The 22,104-nt window shown below is 37.2% G+C and overlaps 2 protein-coding genes across 7 annotated transcripts; one reads left to right on the top strand and one right to left on the bottom strand.

Annotated features, from left to right (window-relative positions):
• Nucleotides 1–212: 212 nt before the first annotated feature.
• On the top strand, nucleotides 213–19,252 carry brd8b (bromodomain containing 8b). 6 transcript variants are annotated; one of them, XM_084430184.1, is made up of 19 exons: nucleotides 213–285; nucleotides 696–792; nucleotides 2,369–2,438; nucleotides 2,520–2,569; nucleotides 2,898–3,020; nucleotides 3,098–3,178; nucleotides 3,946–4,010; nucleotides 4,264–4,406; nucleotides 4,492–4,683; nucleotides 7,918–8,017; nucleotides 8,268–8,393; nucleotides 9,086–9,270; nucleotides 10,145–10,630; nucleotides 11,620–11,822; nucleotides 11,929–12,021; nucleotides 12,134–12,202; nucleotides 13,083–13,365; nucleotides 17,519–17,563; nucleotides 18,435–19,248. In XM_084430184.1, the coding sequence occupies exons 1-19, from the start codon at nucleotides 267–269 to the stop codon at nucleotides 18,492–18,494; spliced, it is 2,490 nt and encodes an 829-aa protein (XP_084286310.1). In that variant the 5' UTR covers nucleotides 213–266; the 3' UTR covers nucleotides 18,495–19,248. The 6 variants fall into 6 exon arrangements, with proteins under 6 accessions (XP_084286310.1, XP_084286309.1, XP_084286311.1 ...); XM_084430183.1 differs by lacking the exon at nucleotides 17,519–17,563 and adding an exon at nucleotides 15,147–15,239; XM_084430185.1 differs by lacking the exon at nucleotides 17,519–17,563 and having other exon boundaries at nucleotides 18,435–19,252.
• A 19-nt stretch (nucleotides 19,253–19,271) lies between these two features.
• Nucleotides 19,272–21,617, bottom strand: LOC311303623 (DNA damage-inducible transcript 4-like protein). Its single transcript, XM_084430189.1, has 2 exons — nucleotides 21,315–21,617; nucleotides 19,272–20,417 (listed from the first exon to the last, which is right to left on the bottom strand). The coding sequence occupies exons 1-2, from the start codon at nucleotides 21,466–21,468 to the stop codon at nucleotides 19,966–19,968; spliced, it is 606 nt and encodes a 201-aa protein (XP_084286315.1). The 5' UTR covers nucleotides 21,469–21,617; the 3' UTR covers nucleotides 19,272–19,965.
• Between the last annotated feature and the right edge of the window lie 487 nt (nucleotides 21,618–22,104).

Here is a 22,104-nt window from a genome sequence, read left to right as displayed (position 1 = left end):
TAGCATCTTCGTCAAATAATGATATTTGTTTTAATTACACTTTAAAAAAAAAAATGAAACAAATAATTGGAGGATGCGGGCATCGATCCCGCTACCTCTCGCATGCTAAGCGAGCGCTCTACCATCTGAGCTAATCCCCCTACGAAGTGTGCAGTGACGGAATGATATCTGTGGGACACCTGATAGTGTTCATGTGGGTGTTACACTACAATAGTACCGGCGGAAGTGAGTAGAACGAGCGCGCGGCCTGTTTCGCATAGGCGAAAATGTCGAGCGGGGTGGGAAGTAAGTGTAATTTATTTCATAAACAGGTTAACATTACAGTCTGAAACCAAAGGCACTTTGTGAATTGAATTCTGAAGTATTTGATCATATGTGAGAAGAGCATCTAAAGCTCTTAATAACGCCGAGGTGAGCAATATAGTGGTTGCGCTAATTGGCTTCATGATAACAAAGACGATCTATGTTTACATTTTCAACACACATTTCTCTCTATTTTTGAACAAAATGTACCATTTTTACGTTCTCTATATGTCATAATAAATGGTTCGTGTCGTTTTAAATAAGTCACTAAGGTCACACTACATGACTGATTCGCCTTTCTTATTGTAAACAAATTTCCCCCTACACTTTTGTTATAAATTGAATTACACCGAAATAAAACTCATCTTTTGAACCCCTAACTGTCCCTGTAGAACACAAGATGCTGTCGCTGGGTCCGACTGAACCCTGGTCTATTCGGGAGAAACTCTGTCTCGCCTCCTCAGTGATGAGAAGCGGAGATCAGAACTGGTAAGAATAAATTATTAACACACATGATCATTGAACTGTAAAATTAAAGCGTGTTAAATAATTCAGAGCTTTATCCTGTATCACCCTTAATCAAACGTGGGGCTTATACGTTTAGAAATGATTGTGACAGTTATGTTAATTGTTATGATCAAGGCAATAAACAGAAATTGGAGGATGCGGGCATCGATCCCGCTACCTCTCGCATGCTAAGCGAGCGCTCTACCATCTGAGCTAATCCCCCTGTGAGAGACATGGAGGTGACAGCTGGACTGACCGGGGGATATGGGGAGGCACCCAAAATAATCTCATTGGCTGTTATTTGTATTAAATTACACATTTCTGAAATAGAATCACTTTAAAATAAATTAGTAATATTTTTCCTAATTTCAAATAATAAATTGTATATGATCATTTATACCTTAATTGATAATGTTTTAACAATATATTTATTTATTAGTTGAACATAAGCAATGTAGCTTATTGCAGATAAAAAGTGATGCTTGATATGTGATGTCATGATATTTCATGAGTTTAGCCACTAGATGGCCTTATAGCTCTATATGGCTAGAGCTGGTAAGTCCCGCCCATCCGTAAAACCCCAAGTGTTGAAAAATCGTCAATGCAAGTGAATGTGAGAAAATAATGATTTTCTGGTCTCGTTTGAATTTTGCCATGAATGTGAACATATGTTGTCTGTGAATTTTTAATAGAATTTTTCGTGTGAAGAATGCTACAATTTAGCGGGTAGAAGTTTGATACGGTTAGACTTTGTGTGAGAGCACTTTGTGGACTACAACTAGTTTTTACATCAGACGGGAATCTGAAGAAAGAACAGCCCATTTGGTTTGAATGGTGACATTTGGGTACAAAACACACAGGCATCTCGATCTGTCTCCATAGATTATCGCAGCATTAGCACCGTGATTTGACAAGTGGAGGGAAAATGTGTTATGGGGTGACGTCACATAGGCGACATGTAGTCTTTCTCGTTATGTCTTTTCCACAACTGCTAGCCAAAGAATCATACAATATACTGTCAAACTCGTAACATGAAAAATTATAAAAAAAATTCACAGACAACATATGTTCACGTTCATGGCGCAATTCAAACGGGACCAGAAAATAATTATTTTCTCACATTCACTTGCATTGACGATTTTTCAACCTAGAGGTCCACTTGGGGTTTTACGGATGGGCGGAACTTACCAGCTCTATATGGAGCAAATGAGCTGTTCCGCTGGGTACTAAAGTCATTTCTCTTCCGTGTGCATTCAGATACACATGTAAACATTATAAAATACTTTTTTTTTTTTTTTTAAGTTTGAGAATTTTTAGGTTTTTCTATGTGTACTGAAGCATTCCTTACATCAAATTGAAAGGATTTGTTACTTTTTTTTAAAACTCCTCGAATCCATTCAAATTTGTGTATTCGTGGTTCAAGTGCGACAAAAGTCCTAGGGTCTTGGACCCCTCTGAACACTCAAAAAAAGAGTGTCAGCTCAAAATGACCTGAGGGAAGGATGAGGATAATGTTTTACTGTTGAATGTGTCCGATACACTGTTATATTTTTGTCAGGGTGTCTGTAAGCAGAGCCATCAAGCCCTTCTCAGAGTCTGGGCGACCCCCTGACTGGTTCTCCCAGAAGGTAATTCATATTATTGATTATATCCGTATTAGTGATCTGCTGAATGAATCATGTTTTAACATGTCAATATGACCTCTGCAGCATTGTGCCTCCCAATATTCTGAGCTGCTGGAAACCACAGAGGCCCCAAAGTAAGTGATTCTCTCTCTCTTTCTCAAAACATCTGCGCTGAACATCTTTACTAAATCTTGCCATTGTTCTTGCAAAACCCAAGAGTTAAAGTCCTCAAACCATCTGGTCTGTGCATACAATGAAAAAGAATAATCAGCAAAGAAGATGTACTTTATATTTGTGCATGGAAAGCAGTAAATACGTGGAGAATGATTTTATGGCTTTTCACAGACTTTGTGTGATTAGACTTCACACTATTATTTTAGCCAGTATCATTGGCAACCAAAACCATCTAATTCCCATCATTCACAAGTTCATTGGCAAGCTTGGCATGTGCTCTCCCTGCAGACGTAAGCGGGGTGAGAAAGGAGAGGTGGTTGAGACCATTGAGGACGTGATCGTCCGGAGATTGACAGCAGAAAGAATCGAGGAACTCAAGAGGCTGATCAAAGACACACAGGAGAAGTACAGGTACGTCTCCTCCTCCTTCTCCCTCTCACTGTCTATATCTGCCACTCACATGTGATAAATGTATTCTGTACCTTCAGGAAACTGAAGAAAGAGGTGGATTTAATCCAGGCGGGTCATATGGACACTAAACTGGAGGAGCTGTGGGCAGAGATAGAGCTGTAAGACATTTCCACATTTGTGCTGTCATCTCATCCTCTTTATGCTAAGAGTTAGCCTTTCATTTTCTGAAATGTCTTCCAGTATGATCTAGTTTCAACCACTCTTGTTGAAATGTAATTTAATAAACATTGTTATATTATGGTACCGAAATCAGAGGTGTTCAGAAATTATCAGAGCCCCATGATTGTATAAAGATTATTTTTTATGAAATGAATGCACTATATTTCATTTCAACAATATTTTTCAAATCTATTTTGAGAGTTTTTCATGGAATTAAACAATATTCACCTCTAAATTATGCACAATGTATGTCTATATATTAAGATAAAAAATTTGGTTTTATATATTATATATTTGTACATTATTATATTATAGATATTTATTTATTTATTAATTTATTTATTTGGACATTGTCAATGACTACTTTTTGTCAAAGTTTAGATTTTGTTTTGTTTGAAATGTTGGTTTAATGCTTTAATCGCGATTAATCAGATCTAATATAAACATTTTTGTGTATATATGTATGTATATATATATATATATATATATATATATATATATATATATATATATATATATATATATATATATATACATACACACGTTTACTCACACACATATACTTTAGATCGTTAGATATTGATCGATTTGACAGCACATAGAGAAAGCCTTTTGTTACCCATAATCTAATTCAAACATCAAAATTTAGTACATATGTGCGTTGTGTGTGGGATCATGGGATTGTGTGTGTTTTCATGCTTGTCAGAAAAAAGAAGCAGGAAGAGGAGGAGGCGGAGCAGAAGAAGAGGGCAACTGAGGCGGCCTATCAGGGTGAGATTTACATTCACTCAGCACTTTTAAAAGTTAATGCCTTCACACAAAAAAGTTATTTTGAATTATATTAGTTTAGCAGTTCAACATATTGCTAATGTATTTTCACATAATGTTAGTTCAACATGGAGCTTATTGCAGATATATTAAATTTTTAATACTAAGAAAGTTCATTTTTTATTACTTTGGCTTATTGCTGCCAGTCAGTTATTGTTTATTTTGCAGAATTATTTTTATTTCTCTTTCTCTCCAGTTCGTCAGGCAGCTAAAAACACTCCAAAGAGAGTCCCCAGTGTGACGGTACGTTCTCCACCTGATGCTAGCTCTCCCAGCATGGAAGTCTCTCAGCCAGACACATCGCAGCCAATGACGGAGGAATCCTGTGCCGTTCCCATGGTGAGTTCCTGCTTCTTTTTTTATTAACCTTTTAACTTGAATCTGACTTAAAGGGGTCAAAATCATGATTTTTTTTTTTGTCTAGACTCAAGGAGTGACCGTCTTCATGCCTGTGTCAGAGGTCACGGGTTCAGGGCCTAAAGAGCCAGGTTTGGGCGCTCTAGTGGACGACTCCCCACAGAAGAAACACCTCGCTCCGAAAGCCACACCACCTCCCTCCCCGCTGCTGTCTGAACTGCTGAAGAAGGGCAGCCTCATCGCTGCCAGCTCTAGACTGGTGAGAGAGGGGTACTGTAAAGCACTCAAAGTTTAAGCCTTTGGATTTAAGATTTAAGAGGCATGTCACAGCAAACAGGCTTGCTTCTTTCATGTCCCAGGCCCATTTTCTATTTCTCAACCCTACTTTTGTGTTTAATTCATATTGTCTTATAAATAAAGTCAAGAAAGATTCCATGGTAATCAACATACTCTAATGCTCACAAAGGAAAGTTTCCTCTTCAGTCCAACCAGCCCATTTATTACTAACTAAACTGCAAACATTAACATTTAACAGCTTTACATTGAGTATTTGGTATATTGACATGGGCATTGTTTTAGTACTCATTTCACATGCAATAATGTTAGCCAGTAAATTTTAAATCAAAATCTTTGGGGCCTTTCACACAGAGCATGCATTTGCACTCTGCTGTGCTGCCTTTCTATTGTTTTTCTGTGTAAACTATACATATAAAAAAAAAATAAAAAAAAAGTGTATATATATATATGCATATCTATAACATGCACTAGACAGACTTCTTTGACCATTGCATTTTGCATCTTTTGCTGCATCTCGCACATGTTTTTTAGAATGCTGTGTAGTTAAAAGTAGTACAACTTTTAAAAACACATCTTGACGTTGCATTTTTCTTCTGCATAGACAGTCAGGTTTTATTAAAAGGCCATCTTGCTAATAGACTAGACGGATTTCAGAAAAATGGCCTTCTATAAGAAGTGAGGAGCATTTATGGGTACAAGTCGGGAACTGGCCTACCTTACATATTTCAAGGGTGCTGAGTCCAAAAAAAATGGTACCCAAGCGAAATTTTGAGTTTTTTACCTTCTAATTTGCATATCAAAATGGCCGCCAAATTGCCTATCTTGCTCAGTCGTTGGACCATTTTCCCCTAGTTTTTTTGTAAGTAGACAATCAAGATGAGGAAATTAAGTTTCTAGATCGATAGTCAAGGGTCAGAGTAAAGATATAATGGAGGCTCACTGCCTTTTTTATGTATATATATATATGCAAAATACCAACTTTTAAGGTGAAATTAAGCATTATTTGTGTCATTTCTTTAAGGCCGACATACATATTCAATCAATATCACTCTTAAATGTTCCCAGTGTATATATGATATGTGATGTATTCCATATTCCATAATAACTAAGAAAAACACCATTGCAAGTTGTCTGAGATTTCATTTTTTTTATGCAAATTAAGCATTTGTTCTCTAAATTCTAAGACGGGAAAAACCCAGGTGAATAGGGAAAAAAACACCATGAAACTTCCCTTGAACAGATCTACAGATCACATCTTGTTTCTGTATATTTTTGCTTCCGTGTCTTTGAATGGCGCATATGGCGGCCTGTTTCATTTACCACACACACACACACACACACACACACACACACACACACACCAGGGTTATAATCGTTAACAAAAACTAACGAAAAAACGGAAACTAGGTGGGAAAAAACGTTGTCGTTAACTGAAATAAAAATAAAAACGAGGCATTACAAAAAAACGATAACTAACTAAGTAAGGGATAATGTATAGATAGGCGGTCGTTATAGCGAATAACAAGCCCGACAGGCTGAACGGGACCCCGACGCGAACCTCTCGAGGTGTTCGAGTAAAATGGTCCTGTGCTCTATGAGCTCTGAGTGAGAGTACACTACCAGGCAATGGTTTGGAGAAATGCTCACTATGCCACACCTGAGCTTCCTTCACCCTTGGACATGGGATGGAAACATGGCGGTTCAGGACTACAGCCCATTCTTATGTCACAGAATCCAATACCTGAAAGTTGCCTGGAAATGATCCTGTGTACCTGTAAAAAACAATGCACAACACGCCAGTGCAAATGCCGAAAATCAGGGCTGTTATGCACTGCAATGTGTGCATGTCAGAGTGATGACCAATGTCCTTGTTTAAATGTGGAGTTGTAGTCCTCAAGTATACCAAGGCAAGGGGTAACCAAAGAACTTGGAAAAGGACTGCAGAAAGAAATACTAATCAAAATGAAATTCCAAAGACAAATGGCACACAAGCAAACTAGAAAGGTATAAAAACAATTTACCAAAAACAATTTACAGAGGGAGTGAACTACAGAACTAAAAATCTAACAGAAAAAAGCAAAGCAATTAAGCTACAAACATGAAAGAAAATATACAGAAACAAGATGTGATCTGTAGATCTGTTCAAGGGAAGTTTCATGGTGTTTTTTTCCCTATTCACCTGGGTTTTTCCCGTCTTAGAATTTAGAGAACAAATGCTTAATTTGCATAAAAAAATGAAATCTCAGACAACTTGCAATGGTGTTTTTCTTAGTTATTATGTAATATGGAATACATCACATATCATATATACACTGGGAACATTTAAGAGTGATATTGATTAAATATGTATGTCGGCCTTAAAAAATGACACAACTAATGCTTAATTTCACCTTAAAAGTTGGTATTTTGCATATATATATACATAAAAAAGGCAGTGAGCCTCCATTATATCTTTACTCTGCCCCTTGACTATCGATCTAGAAACTTAATTTCCTCATCTTGATTGTCTACTTACAAAAAAAACTAGGGGAAAATGGTCCAACGACTGAGCAAGATAGGCAATTTGGCGGCCATTTTGATATGCAAATTAGAAGGTCAAAAACTCACAATTTCGCTTGGGTACCAGTTTTTTGGGATTCAGCACCCTTGAAATATGTAAAGTAGGCCGGTTCCCGACTTGTACCCATAAATGCTCCTCACTTTCACTTTTTGGGTACATCCCATCTAGACTATAATGGTGAAATACCCTTTTAATACAGTGGAAACTGTCACTTGCCACCAGTGTTATTTTAGTACTATTGTAGTTTTTATTATTTTTAATGAGCTATTTTCGTTAACTTCAGTTTTCATTTTAGTTGTAGTTTAATTTTTAGTAATTCTGTTTTGTGCTTTCATAATTTGTATGATGCTTCTGTAAAAAAATTTTTTTTTTTTTTTTTTTTTGTTAGTTATTTTTTGTGCTTCAACTCAACATAAGCTTATTTCAGTTATTTGCCAAGACAGCATTTCTAGTTTTTCATATAATATTTGTCATACAAAAATGTTTTTAATAGTTTGTTAACGTTTTTAATATTTTCATATTAACTCTGCGTACAGCTAATCTATGAAACCTTGACTCACATTAAAAGTGGAGAATGTGCCTGTAGATTTTGTGAATGGTTTGTCATATTGTTCTGTGTGTGGGTTTGTCGGGCAGGTGGTTGAAGGAGATGTGGCCACAGGTTTGAGTAATGGATCTCATGTCGAGCTTCACACCTCTGCAACCGCTCTGCCTATTAATCAAGACATCACAGCAGGTAGACACACGAAAATTCTATCTGCTTGCTTTAAATGTACGTTTTAAATGTCCCTCTTCAACGTTTAACGTTTTCTGTGTCGGTGAACAAATTTAATTTTAAGTTATTTTGACTACATCCTGTATGCAACTTTTAGATTTCACGCCCGTTGTATTGCATTAGTACTGTGTAGTTTGAGTATTGTGAAAGTAGCTTTGGCTTTAGTGTGCGTGTTTGTAGCGCTATATATGTGTGTGTGTCTCTGTGTCAGATGCTCCTACATTATCTCGTCTGTTGGAGAGCTCCACCCCAGCGCAGAAACCTGTCAGTGCTGATCCCCCTAAGTCCCCCACAGTGGTCCCGCCAGCCCCGGGCCACCTCTCTGTGCCTAAAACAGGTCTCTGATCTGATTTCCTCTCTTCAGAACTCTCTCTGTAGGACAGTCAGTCTGTTTTTGCTCAGGCAATCTGTTTCCTGTTTGTGTCATGTGATGTGTTAGTTCATCCTGTCATCCTCATCCAATCACAATTCACTCAGACAGTGCTGGACTTTTCTGATTATATTCTAGAATAACTGGAAATACTGCAGAGTTGTTCTAGAACTGCGGGTCTAATATAGAACGTCAGAAGTATTTTTATACAGAAGACTTTTATACATTTATTTTTGAATTCCAGGTGTACACTAAAAAGTGAAATATTATTACAATTAAAACAACTTTATAAAATTATAAAATATAATTTATTCTTGTGATGCAAAGCTGATTTTTTTTTTTTTTTGCATCATTACTCCAGTCTTTAGTGAGACATGATCCTTTAGAAAGGATTTTTGATGAATAAAAAGTTCAAGAGAACAGCATTTATTTGAAATAGATGTTTTGTAATATTATAAATGGCTTTACTGTCACACTTGATCCATTTAATATGTCTTTGCTGAATAAAAGTATAAATTTTTTTCAAAAAAAAATTTTTTCAGCATTTAAAAACATTGATGTGATTTTTCTTCTTAAAAAGAATAATTAGTTATTCTTCAGAGCACGCCATAAAAGAGATGAATCATAGTAAGAGTGAGTGTGTTTGTTGGCACGTGCAGGAGCCGCAGCTGTCGCTGAAGGTTCTGGAGCAGAGGCGGTAATGGCAGGTTCGTCCACGCCAGCGGAGGTGGAGGGGAAAGAGACAGAGCTGGTGGAGGAGGACACAGTGGTGTCGGTGTCATACATGGCCCACGAACTGGACCTGGAGACTGTTGGAGACATCATTGCAATCATAGAGGAGAAGGTATGCACACACAAAAACATATACAACCACCTGTGTACGGTTGTGATGATGTGATTGGTTGCTACTTCATGTGGTTTTAATGCAAATCCCCTGTTCTTATTAACTGCTATAAATGGTTGTAATAAACAAGCTGACAATTAAAAAAAAAAATATATATATATAATTGAGACCATTCCAGTACTTATTTATTTTAATTATTAAATGGTTAGTTCACCCTAAAAGGAAAGTTATGTCATTAATTACTCACTCACATGTCATTCCAAACCCGTAAGACTTTCGTTCATCTTCGCAACACAAATAAAGATATTTTTAATGAAATCTGAGAGCTTTCTGTCCCTCCATTGACAGTCTACGCAACAACCACTTTCAAGCCCCAGAAAGCGAGTAAAGACATCTTAAAGTAATCCATGTGACTCCAGTGGTTTAATCTCAATTTTATGAAGTGACGCAAGTGCTATGTTTCAACAAAAAAAACAACAACATAATTTACCACTTTATTTACAAAATATTAATCTCCAACTTTCTCTGGTTTTCCCAGAGAAAATAAACCGTCTCCTTTATGGTTAACTGCAAATTCAGAATGTGTAGAAACAAAATGAGACTACTAATTCTTATAATGTTTCATTCAAAACAGTAAATGAGTGTAAAGTAATGAGTAACACAACATAAACAATGCAAAAGTGACATATATGAAGGTTAGGAATGTTACGTTTAGTATTTAAACTTATAAATGGAACAAATTACAAGAGCTCTCCAACCCCACTAGGTTTCCTTCAAAACATTGTTTAAAAACTCTTCAAACAGAGAATAGTTGAAAAGCTCTTTCTATTGCCAAATCTGAAGAAAAAAAAGTAATCAAATGGCTCTGTCTCAGGTGGACGACCCTGTGGAGGCTCTGGACGCAGCCGCAGTGGAGGCAGCTCTCTCCCTCTGTGAGGATCCAGCGGTCGGGGGACACCCCCTCACCAGCCCGTGGGAGTCACAGTCTTTTAAGGCAGATGAACCGGAGCCCATCGTCCAGCAGAGCGCCGCCCCAGTGGTCTCACAGAGCGACCCTGACCCTGCTGATGTGCAGGGAGAAATGGAGGTTCTGGAAGAGGAGGCTACAGAAACTGATGCGGTCGATGGAGCGACAGGGGAAGCTGTGACGCCCGTCGCCCCTGACGCAGGGCAGAGCCAGGACTGTGAAGTTAAGCTCGAGAGGGAAGTAGAGGGAGAAGGAGGGATGGAGGAAATGCAGCAGGAGATCAGATCCCCAAGTCCAGCTGTGAAGTGTGAAGTTGAGGACTGGGTTCAGCCAGAGACAGTGACGCCCTGTCTGGACTCAGAGGACAGCTCAGCCTCGGCAAAAGACACGAAGGTATCAGCAAAGCAGCAGCAAAATGAGAATGTTGTTTTCTTATACAGTTCCGTTTCAAAAGTTTGGGATCAGTAAGATTATTTATATATATATATATATATATATATATAATACTTTTATTCAGGAGGGATGCTTAAATTGATTGTTTATTTTTTTGTTGAACACAAAATGAGAAAATAGTTCATGCTCATCAAGTCTTAAATTCAGTTTTTATCAAATTTAAGGCCATTAAAAGTCTTAAATATCTTAAATGGTAGAAGAAAAGTCTTAATTATCATTTCAAGAGGTCTTAAATTTGGGGACTGTCAGAAAAACAAGAATCGCGATATGGATTAATGTGACACGGTTGACCTCAAAAATGACAAAACACACCCCAAAAGTGGTCTATACAAAACATGCATCATATTTCAAGTCTTATGAAGTCATTTGATAGTTTTATGTGAGTAAAAGACCAAAATGTAAGTTATTATTCACTGATAATTGTACCTTTGGTTGCAACTCTCAAATATTTTACGCAATTGAATTTGTGCCCCATTCAAATATAGTGAAACCTGGTCGAAAACGATTCAGTTATGAGATAAATGGGCCATTTTGCAAAAAAAAACTCCTGTTATCCGTGAAAGAAAGTGAGTTAAAGAATTGGGGTGAGGAAATAATGACAGATTTTGAATTTTTGAGTGAACTACTCCTAATCCCAAACTCCCTTGTCACTCATACCCTCTTTGTTGTAATTTAACAACACCTTTTCATGTTCATGGTTCTCTCATGTCAGTTAATGGTAACAACATGCAGATAAACAAATAATCTATTTAATCTTTTTTTTTCTAGTAATTGTTTTATAATTTAGATTTTTTTTTTTTCTAATTATTTACTTAGTTTTTTTTTTTACACTTCATCAACTCTTGAAACTGCTTTGAAAGAAAACAGTGAAACGCTGTGCTAATAATTTATTACGTCTACGGTTTATTTTTCTCTTTCACATGATGTAGGAGGTTAAAGAAGAGGATGGAGGTAGTGAGGTGGATGTGGATGAAGGGATGGAGATGAAAGAGTGTGGCGATGTGGACGGAGAGGGTGCGTATCTCTCGGAGGTTGATCCTCCTGCCAGTGAGAGTGAGGATGGATACGGCAGTCACTCCCAGCGCTACACTACTGCAGACTCCACTGCCAGCAGCCCTGCCTCATCACAGTTGTGAGTGTCTGAGTGCATGTTTGTGTGTTAGCATACACTGCTTTCTTTTTTATCTTTCACCTGCCTTTAACAATTTTCTCTCTCTCTCTCGCTCTCTCTCTCTCAGCTCAATGTGTAGTGAAGATCAAGAGGCCTTGCAGGCTCAGAAGATCTGGAAGAAAGCCATCATGCTGGTGTGGCGGGCAGCAGCCAATCACAGGTGAGCTTGGAATTCTTACTTAACACAGTTGCTGTTTTATGATAACTAATGACCTTTAGATAGAAATGTGTTTGTGTAGTATGTGTGTATCATTTATGGTTTTGTGTTTCAGGTATGCAAGTGTGTTTCTGCAGCCTGTGTCTGATGACATCGCCCCTGGTTATCACAGCATTGTACACAGGTACCAAGCTTAGACTGCTTTAAATATAAGAATCATTCTTTTGAGTATGTTGGGCCGCTATGAAAACAAAATTTGGATGAATTAAGCAAAAGTATGTCTGCATAATTAAATTGTGATATGGATGAGTGTATGTGCATATTAATAATAATATTATATTAAATCATAATTAAAAAAAATATTAAATCATAAATCCTGAAAAAAACTGAATTTACACAGAATTTCTGAAAAATATTCAAACATTTCATTGTATGAAATGAATGTCCAATGTCCAATTCTTATCATTGTAAAAATGTTAATAAATTATTCAATTGTTAAAATTTTATGAATTCAGTTGATTAGACATGCTTTTGATTATTTAAATTTAATTAAACCGTTTAATTAAACACAAAATACAGAGAAATTCAAATGGAAAACATGGAAACTGGGAAAAATAAAACTGAATTTAGGGTGGATTTCATAATGGAATCCCCCAAAAATGCCAAAAATGTTTTATAGAATCCAGAATTATTTAAAATAAATAATAATAAATGATGTAATTGTTAAAATTGTATGAATTCAATTGATTAGACGTGCTTTTTGATTATTTAAATTTAATTAAACCATTAAAAACAAAATTCAGAAAAAATTAAATGGAAACCATGGAAATTGGGAAAAATGTAAAACATAATTGAGGAAAAATTTTATAAAAATGGATTTTATAATAGAATCCAGCAAAAATTTAAATGGAAAGAAATTGAATCCCCCCCAAAAAACGGAAGAAAATTTGAGAACTTTTTTAGATTTTGGAAAAAAATAAAATGCATTTCATAGGGCCCTAAGTAAGGAGTTTTTCTATTGGCTAATAATGTCTCTGTCTTTCCTGATTTCTCCGCCTCCTCAGACCAATGGACCTGTCAGCCATCAAGAAGAACATTGAGTCTGGGCAGATCCGTACAACAGCGGAGTTCCAGCGTGACATCATGCTGATGTTCCAGAACGCGGTGATGTATAACAGCTCGGATCATGACGTCTACCACATGGCCCTGGAGATGCAGAGGGATGTTCTGGAACAGATACAGCAGTTCTTGGCTACTCAACTGATCATGCAAACATCAGAATCAGGCATCAGCACCAAGAGCCTGCGTGGAAGGGAAGCCAACCGCAAACAAGACCCCAATGAGAAGGTTAGAGACACACATGGATAGTCACACACACACACACACACACACACACACACACACACACACACACACACACACACAAACATGAGTGGAAACAAGACACTGTGGAGAAGGTTGGAGGAATAACAACACAAACACACAGTGAGCACTATAAGGAGACCCATCAATCACACTATGCTTTCAGCGCTAATTATTTGGCCAGTGACATTTAATAATTTTTAAATGGCTTAACAAACTTATATTGATGTATTTCCTATTTAGTTTGTTGTTGGTACATTAGAACATAAAAGGAACAGGTCCGTGTCAGTATAGCTGGTCATTTCATGATATAAAAAATTTGTGCAGATCATTCAGTGAGACAAAAGAGAGCTCAAAGAAGCAGGAAGACCATTAGAAGGTCTAGAAGATGTTATTTTAATATTATTTATATAGTTATTAATATTTTAAATGTGCTTTTATTTTAAATTTTCAGTTTTTATTTAATAAATATCTAATCTTTCAATTCTTGAAAGTTATTTTTTAATCATTTTAGTTTTAGTCAACAATAACACTAGACTGTTGAGTGAAAAGCATGTGCAGTTATGAAGAAAAATTGCATCTCTAGAACAAATCAAGATCCAAGACTGGGATTTTTTTAGAAGCTTCAAACGCCTCAAGGACAGGACATCAAAGTACATCAAAGAGTCTGTGGACATCTGAAGTGAAGTGTTGCGGACAGTGAAACGGTTTAGGAAGATCGAGAGTCAAAGAAAGGAAAGTGAAAATCAGCTTCCTGTGCGCCACAGCATGGAGCTTTATCTGGGAGGATGATGCTGTTGGGCTGTATCTGGTGAAGCAGCATGAATTCAAGTGTGTCCTGAAAACTGAAAACATAATTTTTACTTGGATAAAACCTTTTACCTCCAACTATCGGTTGACAATGCCACCAAACATACAGTTCCTGCAACTTGACCTGATTTCAGTCCAGCTGAGAAAGAATGAGAAAGCACAAACTGAAGCATCATCAGAAAATATAACTCATGATGTCTTTAGGCTGCAGACTTAATGGCCGTCAGTACACTCAGAATGGATTTGCGGGCAAGAACTGCAGGTGACGTTGTTGTAATACTCACAGGTAATCTGCACAAATTGATTTTCTGGCTCTTAATGGGATGGCTGTGCTCAAATTGTCGTTTCAGCACTTTGTCCCTGAGCTAAGTTTCATTTAAAATCCAAAAATGCTGAAATGCAGGAAAAAGTGTCACTGTCCAAATACTTTCTGTATAAACTTGAAACCTTGGATGGTGAATCTCACAAAACCTGTCAAAGACTTGTTCGGGTTATATTTTACCCCAAAACGAGAAGAATGAAATTAGAACCAGATTTTTAATTGTCATGAAAATGTCACAGGCTTTTTTTTAGTCCCTTTGTCAAATATAATATACAGTGCATTCCGAAATTTAGACACCTTCAATTTATTTTATTACATGCTTTACATTACCACATATTATGACAATATAAGAACCAGAAAAAAACTGAAATGTGGGAAAAAAGGAGTCTGAATACTTTCTGAATGCACTTTACCGTTGATTTCGGGCTATAATTTGGCCGGATATGTTTTTGTGAGATTGATTCAGAAGCAATTTGGTTTCCACACACTCCACATAGATGAAACGCTTTCTTATAGGACTCAAACAACAGATTTTTTTGTCCCTTACCCTCACTCACACACACACAAGTGAACTGCTGAAGTCCCTGACAGTAAGGTTAGCGTTACTTGCACTAACACACAGTCTCGTATGTAGACCCTGAGTCCTGCACACAAAGACCCTCATTTAGAGCCAGAACCACCTGCCAGAAGGAAAAGGAACAACTCCAAACAAGAAACTAATGAGAAGGTCAGTGATGTACACACACACACAAACACACTTACAGGTGAGAATCAAGGGCAATGACTACTGCACTACTAACCCATAATGAGACTTCTGCACAACTACTCCACATGCATCCGAGGTTCTCTTCCAGGTTTCCACACGGCACTGGATTTGTGGCTCTTGTTGTTCTGTAAAAGACTGAATCTATGGTTCTGTCCGTCCGTCTGTCTGTCTGTATATACACTACCGGTCAAAAGCTTGGAATATGGAAATCATTCTGATATGATGATTTACTGCTCAAGAAACATTCCTTATTATTATTATCAATGTTGAAAACTGTTGCGCCGCTTAATATTTTTGTAGATTGTTTGTATTCTTTGATGAATATAAAGTTAATTTATTTGGATAGAAATCTTTTGTAACATTGTTATAAATGTCTTTACTTTTGCTGAATACGTGTTAATTCATTTTGAAAAATCTTACTGACCCCAAACTTTGGAACGATAGTGTATATCATCTTGTGTGATTATTGTGAGAACTTGTATTGCAAATACAACTTGATTATTGAAAACAATTTATTTGTATATGTGGTGTAAGGGTTGAGTTAAACAGCCTTTTGGTGTCATCTGTTGTTGAATTTGTGTGCCATTTTTATTTTTTAACACACCAGACCAAAGTTAAGTGAAAGTTGTTGTTTTTTGTTCAGTTTTTTTGCATGGTTTGTTCAGTGATGCTTTCACACTGAGCTGTGTGATCAAGATCATTCAAATGACTGGACACTCATTTCATCACCATCTTTTTGAGTTTATGTTGGAGTGCTGCGGTCGTCATGGAAACAGTTACAACACACTCTCACTTACATGAACACCTCATGTCTTCATCCGGCTAACACACACATAGACACAACTCTGTTACTCATCAACCCCACAGATCCTCCCTTTAGTATCTCCAGTTTTGGATTCTCCTTTTTCCATCTTTATTTCATTTAATCCTCCTTTTCTTTCTCATCTGTGTGTTCCTTGTATGTAAAGCAGCTTTCCAGGGTGACCAGATGACCATGATAGAAAACTGCTCCGTTTTTTCAACGCGTTTCATATGCGAGAGACTCGAGTTCAAAACCAGTGTGAAAGTCTTGAATTCACAACCATCTGAAAACAAAATCCAACAGAGAACTGGATTCGTGGATAAGATGTTTTTGAAGAGGACTGGCAATGTAAAAGATTTGTCAGATTCCCAAAATGAGTCTGCTAAATCACCTTTATTTATAAAACACTTTATACAATACAGATTGTTTCAAAGCAGCTTCACAGTAATCAACAGAAAAAAAGATCAATGACGCAAACTTTATCAAAAATGAGACTCATTCAAATTCTGCTGTAAGGCAATCATTATTCAGCTCAATTCAGTTCAATGTTGATTCAATTTAGTTCAGTGAGTGGCATCGATGTTGCAAAATGAATGAATCGGCTATAAAGTAGAAAACTGCATAAATAAAAATGAATAATATCATGAGTAGGTTTGTTGTTAAAAGCGATTAGATCAAAAATGTTAGAACAATAAAATGAGAGCATCAAATTCTACTTAAAACTAATGACAATCATTTTGCACATGCATGACAGATGTGTTCAACTTATCTCTTCATATTGTGAAAGGAAAGCAACAGATTTCCCATACACTTGTCATTTAAGGCTAGATTGAATCACTGTAGTATCAGCATACGCATGTTTATTAATCACAATCAAACTAAGATTAAAAGTCAAGTCACCTTTATTTATATAGTGCTTTATATAATACAGATTAGTTTCAAACGAACAAACACGGTGTGATTATGATTCAGGCTGCATCACACTGTTTATTTTGGGAATTGGTATGTTTTGTCAGGGCACGAGGAAATATGAAGCCGAGTATCATCAGCGTATCAGTGAAAACTAATGCCATGCTTCCTAATGATATCTCCCAAGGGTTGCATGTATAGGATGAAAAGCAACGGTCCTAGTACTGAGCCTTGTGGTACTCCATACTGAACTTGCACCTCTTTCTTTACTGCTAAAACTAATTGTTGGGTCAAATGACATCCTGAATAGAATTCCCTCAAGATACGTCTGGTCATTCTGGTCCCTTTGCACGTCTCTGATGTTTTCCGTCTCATGATCAGGGTTTTAGATTAGTATACCTGCTGTATGCTCCCATAACACCTTGCTTTTGCTCTGTTGTACATGTCTGTCTGTCTCTCTGTCTGTTTCTACGGTAGGTTTTAAATAGTGAACTCTCTTTTTCTCACTGTGCTGTTTGTCCTTCTACAGGACAGCCTCTCCATGGCCTCTCCTGCTTTCCTTCTCTCTCTCTTTGTAAGTATCCAGGCCGAAGATCACAAGATATTCCCCGTCCCCTCTAACCAAACACAAACACGCGCACACACACACACACACATTTCATACTCTGACTCTGTTCTCTGATTGGTTAGATCTGATCGCTCGCTTCATGATTGAGCAGCATTTGCTCCCTGTTATGAACTCGTGCAGGTTTGTATGCTGAAAAGGGTTGTGAGCTCCATGATATATTCAGCCAAATATGGCGTATTGTCATTATTTATTCACCCATAATGTTATTCAGCTTTGACATCACAGGAATAAATTACATTTATAAATATATTACAATTGAAAACAGCTATTAATATTGTGAAACATTTCTGTTTTCACTGTATCTTTGATCAAATAATTGCAGCCTTGGTAAAAAATATGGTAGACAGAACGGTGTGTGTTTGTGTGCCGATTTGGAATGACATGAGGATGAATAAATAATGCAAATTATGTATTTTTGGGTAAACTTTTCCTTCAAATGTTTTGAATTGCTTTTTCCTTTTTTTTTATTTCTCTTCAAGAAACTTCAACTCTTCAGTGAGCAACTCACTTTTACTATTAACACATTCACTCTTTCTTTACTATGAACATTTTTTTTTATGCTGTTTTATTGTTGTTTAGCTTTTCTGTTGTTTCAGCTTGTAGTCTGCAATTTCCTAACTATGTGTTGCAGCACTTCCGAAGTCACTGTCTCTTTAAGATGAATATCTCATGTTCTAGTAACACACACACACACACACACACACACACTTCCTGTTCTCAGGTAATAGCTAGTTAGTTTGGCTCTGATGGTCTGGTGTGTTAGGGCAGTGGATGACAGGCATTGGCTCACATCTTTCCTGCTTCTCTACTCTTCCAGGACGGAGGCACTAGAGGACGCCGCAGTGCCATTGAGGCCGACATGAAGATGAAAAAGTGAACTGAGATGTTTCACTGCAGCTGTCACGGAAGTTCAATAGGCTTTATTTCCCTGTTTCTTTAAGAAGTTCTGGCTACGTTTAGTTACTCAATGCCTGGGTGGTTTGATTCAGCAGTTCAACACAGTCTAATTACAGCTGAACATAAAGGACACGAAAAGAAGAGACTTTTTAAGGGCTCGACCCCCTTTCACCTTCAGTCCTAGACCTGAAGAACTGGTCCGGTGTGCTCTGATCGTAAGACTCACGGGACAGGTCAAACTGACCATGTTTATTTGAAGTTAGAGGAGTTTTTGGCTCGATTGTCACAAAAAGTGAGCCGTCATCACAGGTCTCTTAAAAAAAGTTGAATGTACCACCATCATGACCACTAGATGGTTAGAGAGCAGAATGTCACTTTCTAGAGACAACTATGAAACTTTACAAGCCATTGTTCAAGACAAAGATTGCTATCGCCTTATCACTTTGGGATGATGTGAAACGCTGAGGAAAGAGCAATAAAAATACGTTTTTTTTTCTTCTATAGGAATGAATAAGGATCCTCGGTTTCTTTAAACTTGTTTTTTTTCCTAGTCAAGATCATTGATGCTTTGGTTTACAGTTTAAAGGCCTACTGTACTAGTTTCGTTCTTAAATAAGTGAGACTTAATTTGACATCTGTATGTTTAGAAAGAACATATAGTTTTGTACAGAGCCTTCGTGTACAGTGTTTTTGTATAGTGTTGTGAAATGTTTTAATAAAACACGAGAGTCTGCAAATAAACAAGATGTTCATGGGGTTATTTTAAAGAATAATTTATTCCACTTGTGCTTTCAAACAAAAATACTGTTACAAACGCTTCACTGGGAGACAATACCAGCTTGTCCCGTTCGTTTCAAAGTCACACACACAAAAAAACATAACTATTAATGGTGTCAACATATATCAGGGGACAATCTGAGCCTTCCTATTTCCCTGATCATTAAACAGTAGTGAAGAATCTGCAGTCACAGTCATACAAACATGCCACTGTGATCGTATCACACATGCGGTGTCACCTGACAAATACAACTAGTTACAAAGTAGTGTCTCATTATCCCATATTATACATGATTGTTCAAAAGTTTGGTGTCAGTACGATTTTTATACATTCAAGACTTTTTTCAAAACATTTTCAAAATCTTTCCGACCACAAACTTTTGAACGTTAGTGTATATGCATCGGGTTCTATGTTTTTATTTATTTGTATGTAAATTAATGATCTTTAAGCATCATATAATGCAATATTACGACAGCATATCTGCTAGAAATGTCAGCTTCTTTAAGTTTTAATATCAACTTCTTTAAGTTTTAAACATCATTCTGTAAACTCTGAAATATACTGATGTAACAGTGAGAAATAATGTGCAAAATGAACAGTTCCTAAAGTTGCCCTCGTCCTCTATGGACCTCAGGCATTGCCTTCTCCTTATTTTACTCTTAATACCACAAGTTTAATAAAACTGAAGTACAGTAGGAGTGGCGGACGAGTAGAGCTTCCGTTTGATCAGCCGGTATTCCCGTCGGAGGCTCAAGATCTTCCCGGTCCCGAACAGGATCTTCAGCGGAGGCCATCCGCCCAGGTCAGGCTGCAGGACCACGGACACCTCGAAGGTCGGCGTGAGACTCTGATCGGGAATGACGGTGCCCAGCTTCAGTAGTGTGCCCTTGCTTTCCATGAACATGTGGATCAGTGCGCCCCGTATCCCACACGGCTCATCCGTGGACGAGCGCAGGATGTCTCCGGCCACGCGTGTGGTCATGTGCCTGGGCAGACGCAGCTCCTGACAGCGCAGACTCGCTCCTTTAGCGTCATAGAGGCACTTCTCTATGCGTTTGGAGAGGTCGAGGTGAAGACACAAGTCTTCTCTTTCCTCCTCTTCCAAACTGCACTCAGATCCCAGACCTGTGAATGAGTAAATGGGAAGAACACGTCAGGCTCAGCTGATCAGACAGAAACTTTACGCCTCAGCGGTTTGAGAGTGACCAATGGCTCATTAGATTAGGATCAGGAAACTAACACCGTCAGTCTGTACAGTGTCATCTGATGATCTGAGCTGTTGGACTTCAGCAGAATTAATATGTTGCAAGTTTGGAAAACTGGAACAATGTGCATCCCTGCTCATGGTGTCATCAATAAAATAATCACATGTTCTTTCAAATTGGCCTTAATGAGAAATCTTAGGGCAGACCATTTTTAAAGTCTTGATACAAGAAAGCTTTTGAACATTAAGATGCACTATAGGCTATTTAAGTTTTCAATGTGAATATTCTGTTCATTGTATAGTAAAATAAAATATAAAAAAATGGACAGGGTAACAAGTTGTCACATGTGACGTGGTTGATGTGAATTATGCCATTCAAACAAAATAAAACTTTTTTGTACACAAAGAAAATCACAATGATATAGCCTACATTACAATCTACTTTTCTGTAGATTTATACAATAAAATAGAATTAATATATTACGTAAAAATTACGTTTTAATACAATCAATATCGAATGTAGTCTAATTTGAGACCGTAAAAAATATAAAAATTAATTAATTAAATATAAACATATATCAAACACGAGACAACTTGCCTCAACCGTTTTTCATTCAAAAAAGATCCTAATTTAACATTTTTAAACTAGACTATGACTATCTAAAGCCAACTAGGGAAACAAAACGGAGGCGGAGCGTCTGTGACAACATGCCCCGCTCTCCGCCACAATAGATCGTTTTACATTTAATCATTTAGCAGACGCTTTTATCCAAAGCGACTTCTAAATGAGGAGCGCAATAGAAGGATGAGATTCTTACTTGATAAGCTGTGTGCTTTCATGAGTCTGCCGCCGTGTTTGAGCTTGTGTCTGTCGGATCTGATGCACTGTGGGAAGCTCAGGTCCTCTGGGCTTTCCTGCTCGTTTCTGACGGTCATCCCGTTACCGAGCACGAGAGCTTGGGTATAGACCATTCTAACGTGATTTCCTCCGAGTGTTTCCCCGAGAGCTCGTCCAACGCGTCAAATGAGTGTTTCTTTGTTCCTTCCATGAATGCGAGAGGTTGAAATGCGTGGCTCTGTCCCGCAGCCTGTATTTATACTGAGCGCTGTTGTTGTTGCATCAGCTGAGGTTTGTGGGATGGGCGATATGACGAAACCCCGTGAGAGGTTGCTTTAGTTTAGTACATGCGCAACCTAACCGGCTTCTTGCGTTTATACGTTTAGATTAGGTTTTATAGTATATTCAATTATATTTAGGCTATATATATATAGATAAATATATAAAAATGTTTATTTATTTATTTTTGCAATGATGCCATGAAACAATTTTGGTTCCCTAAAGAACATTTCAGTGATCAGTTCTTAAAAGAACCTTTTTTTATTTTTTATTATTATATATATATATATATATATATATATATATATATATATATATATATATATATATATTATTCATTTAGTTTCTCAATTGACATAAGGTCATAAACATGCCTAAACTACTTTAATTTTAGCATAATAATTGTGGGAATACTATAGCAATGTTTGAGACACTTTGGCGTTTGGAGTTACACACTGAAACAAAACAAAAATTATTATGCTAACGATGAA

This window comes from Rutilus rutilus (assembly GCF_951802725.1).
Source record: "Rutilus rutilus genome assembly, chromosome: 14".
Classification (NCBI taxonomy): Eukaryota; Metazoa; Chordata; class Actinopteri; order Cypriniformes; family Leuciscidae; genus Rutilus; species Rutilus rutilus.
This window is presented reverse-complemented; position numbering and strand designations above follow the sequence as displayed.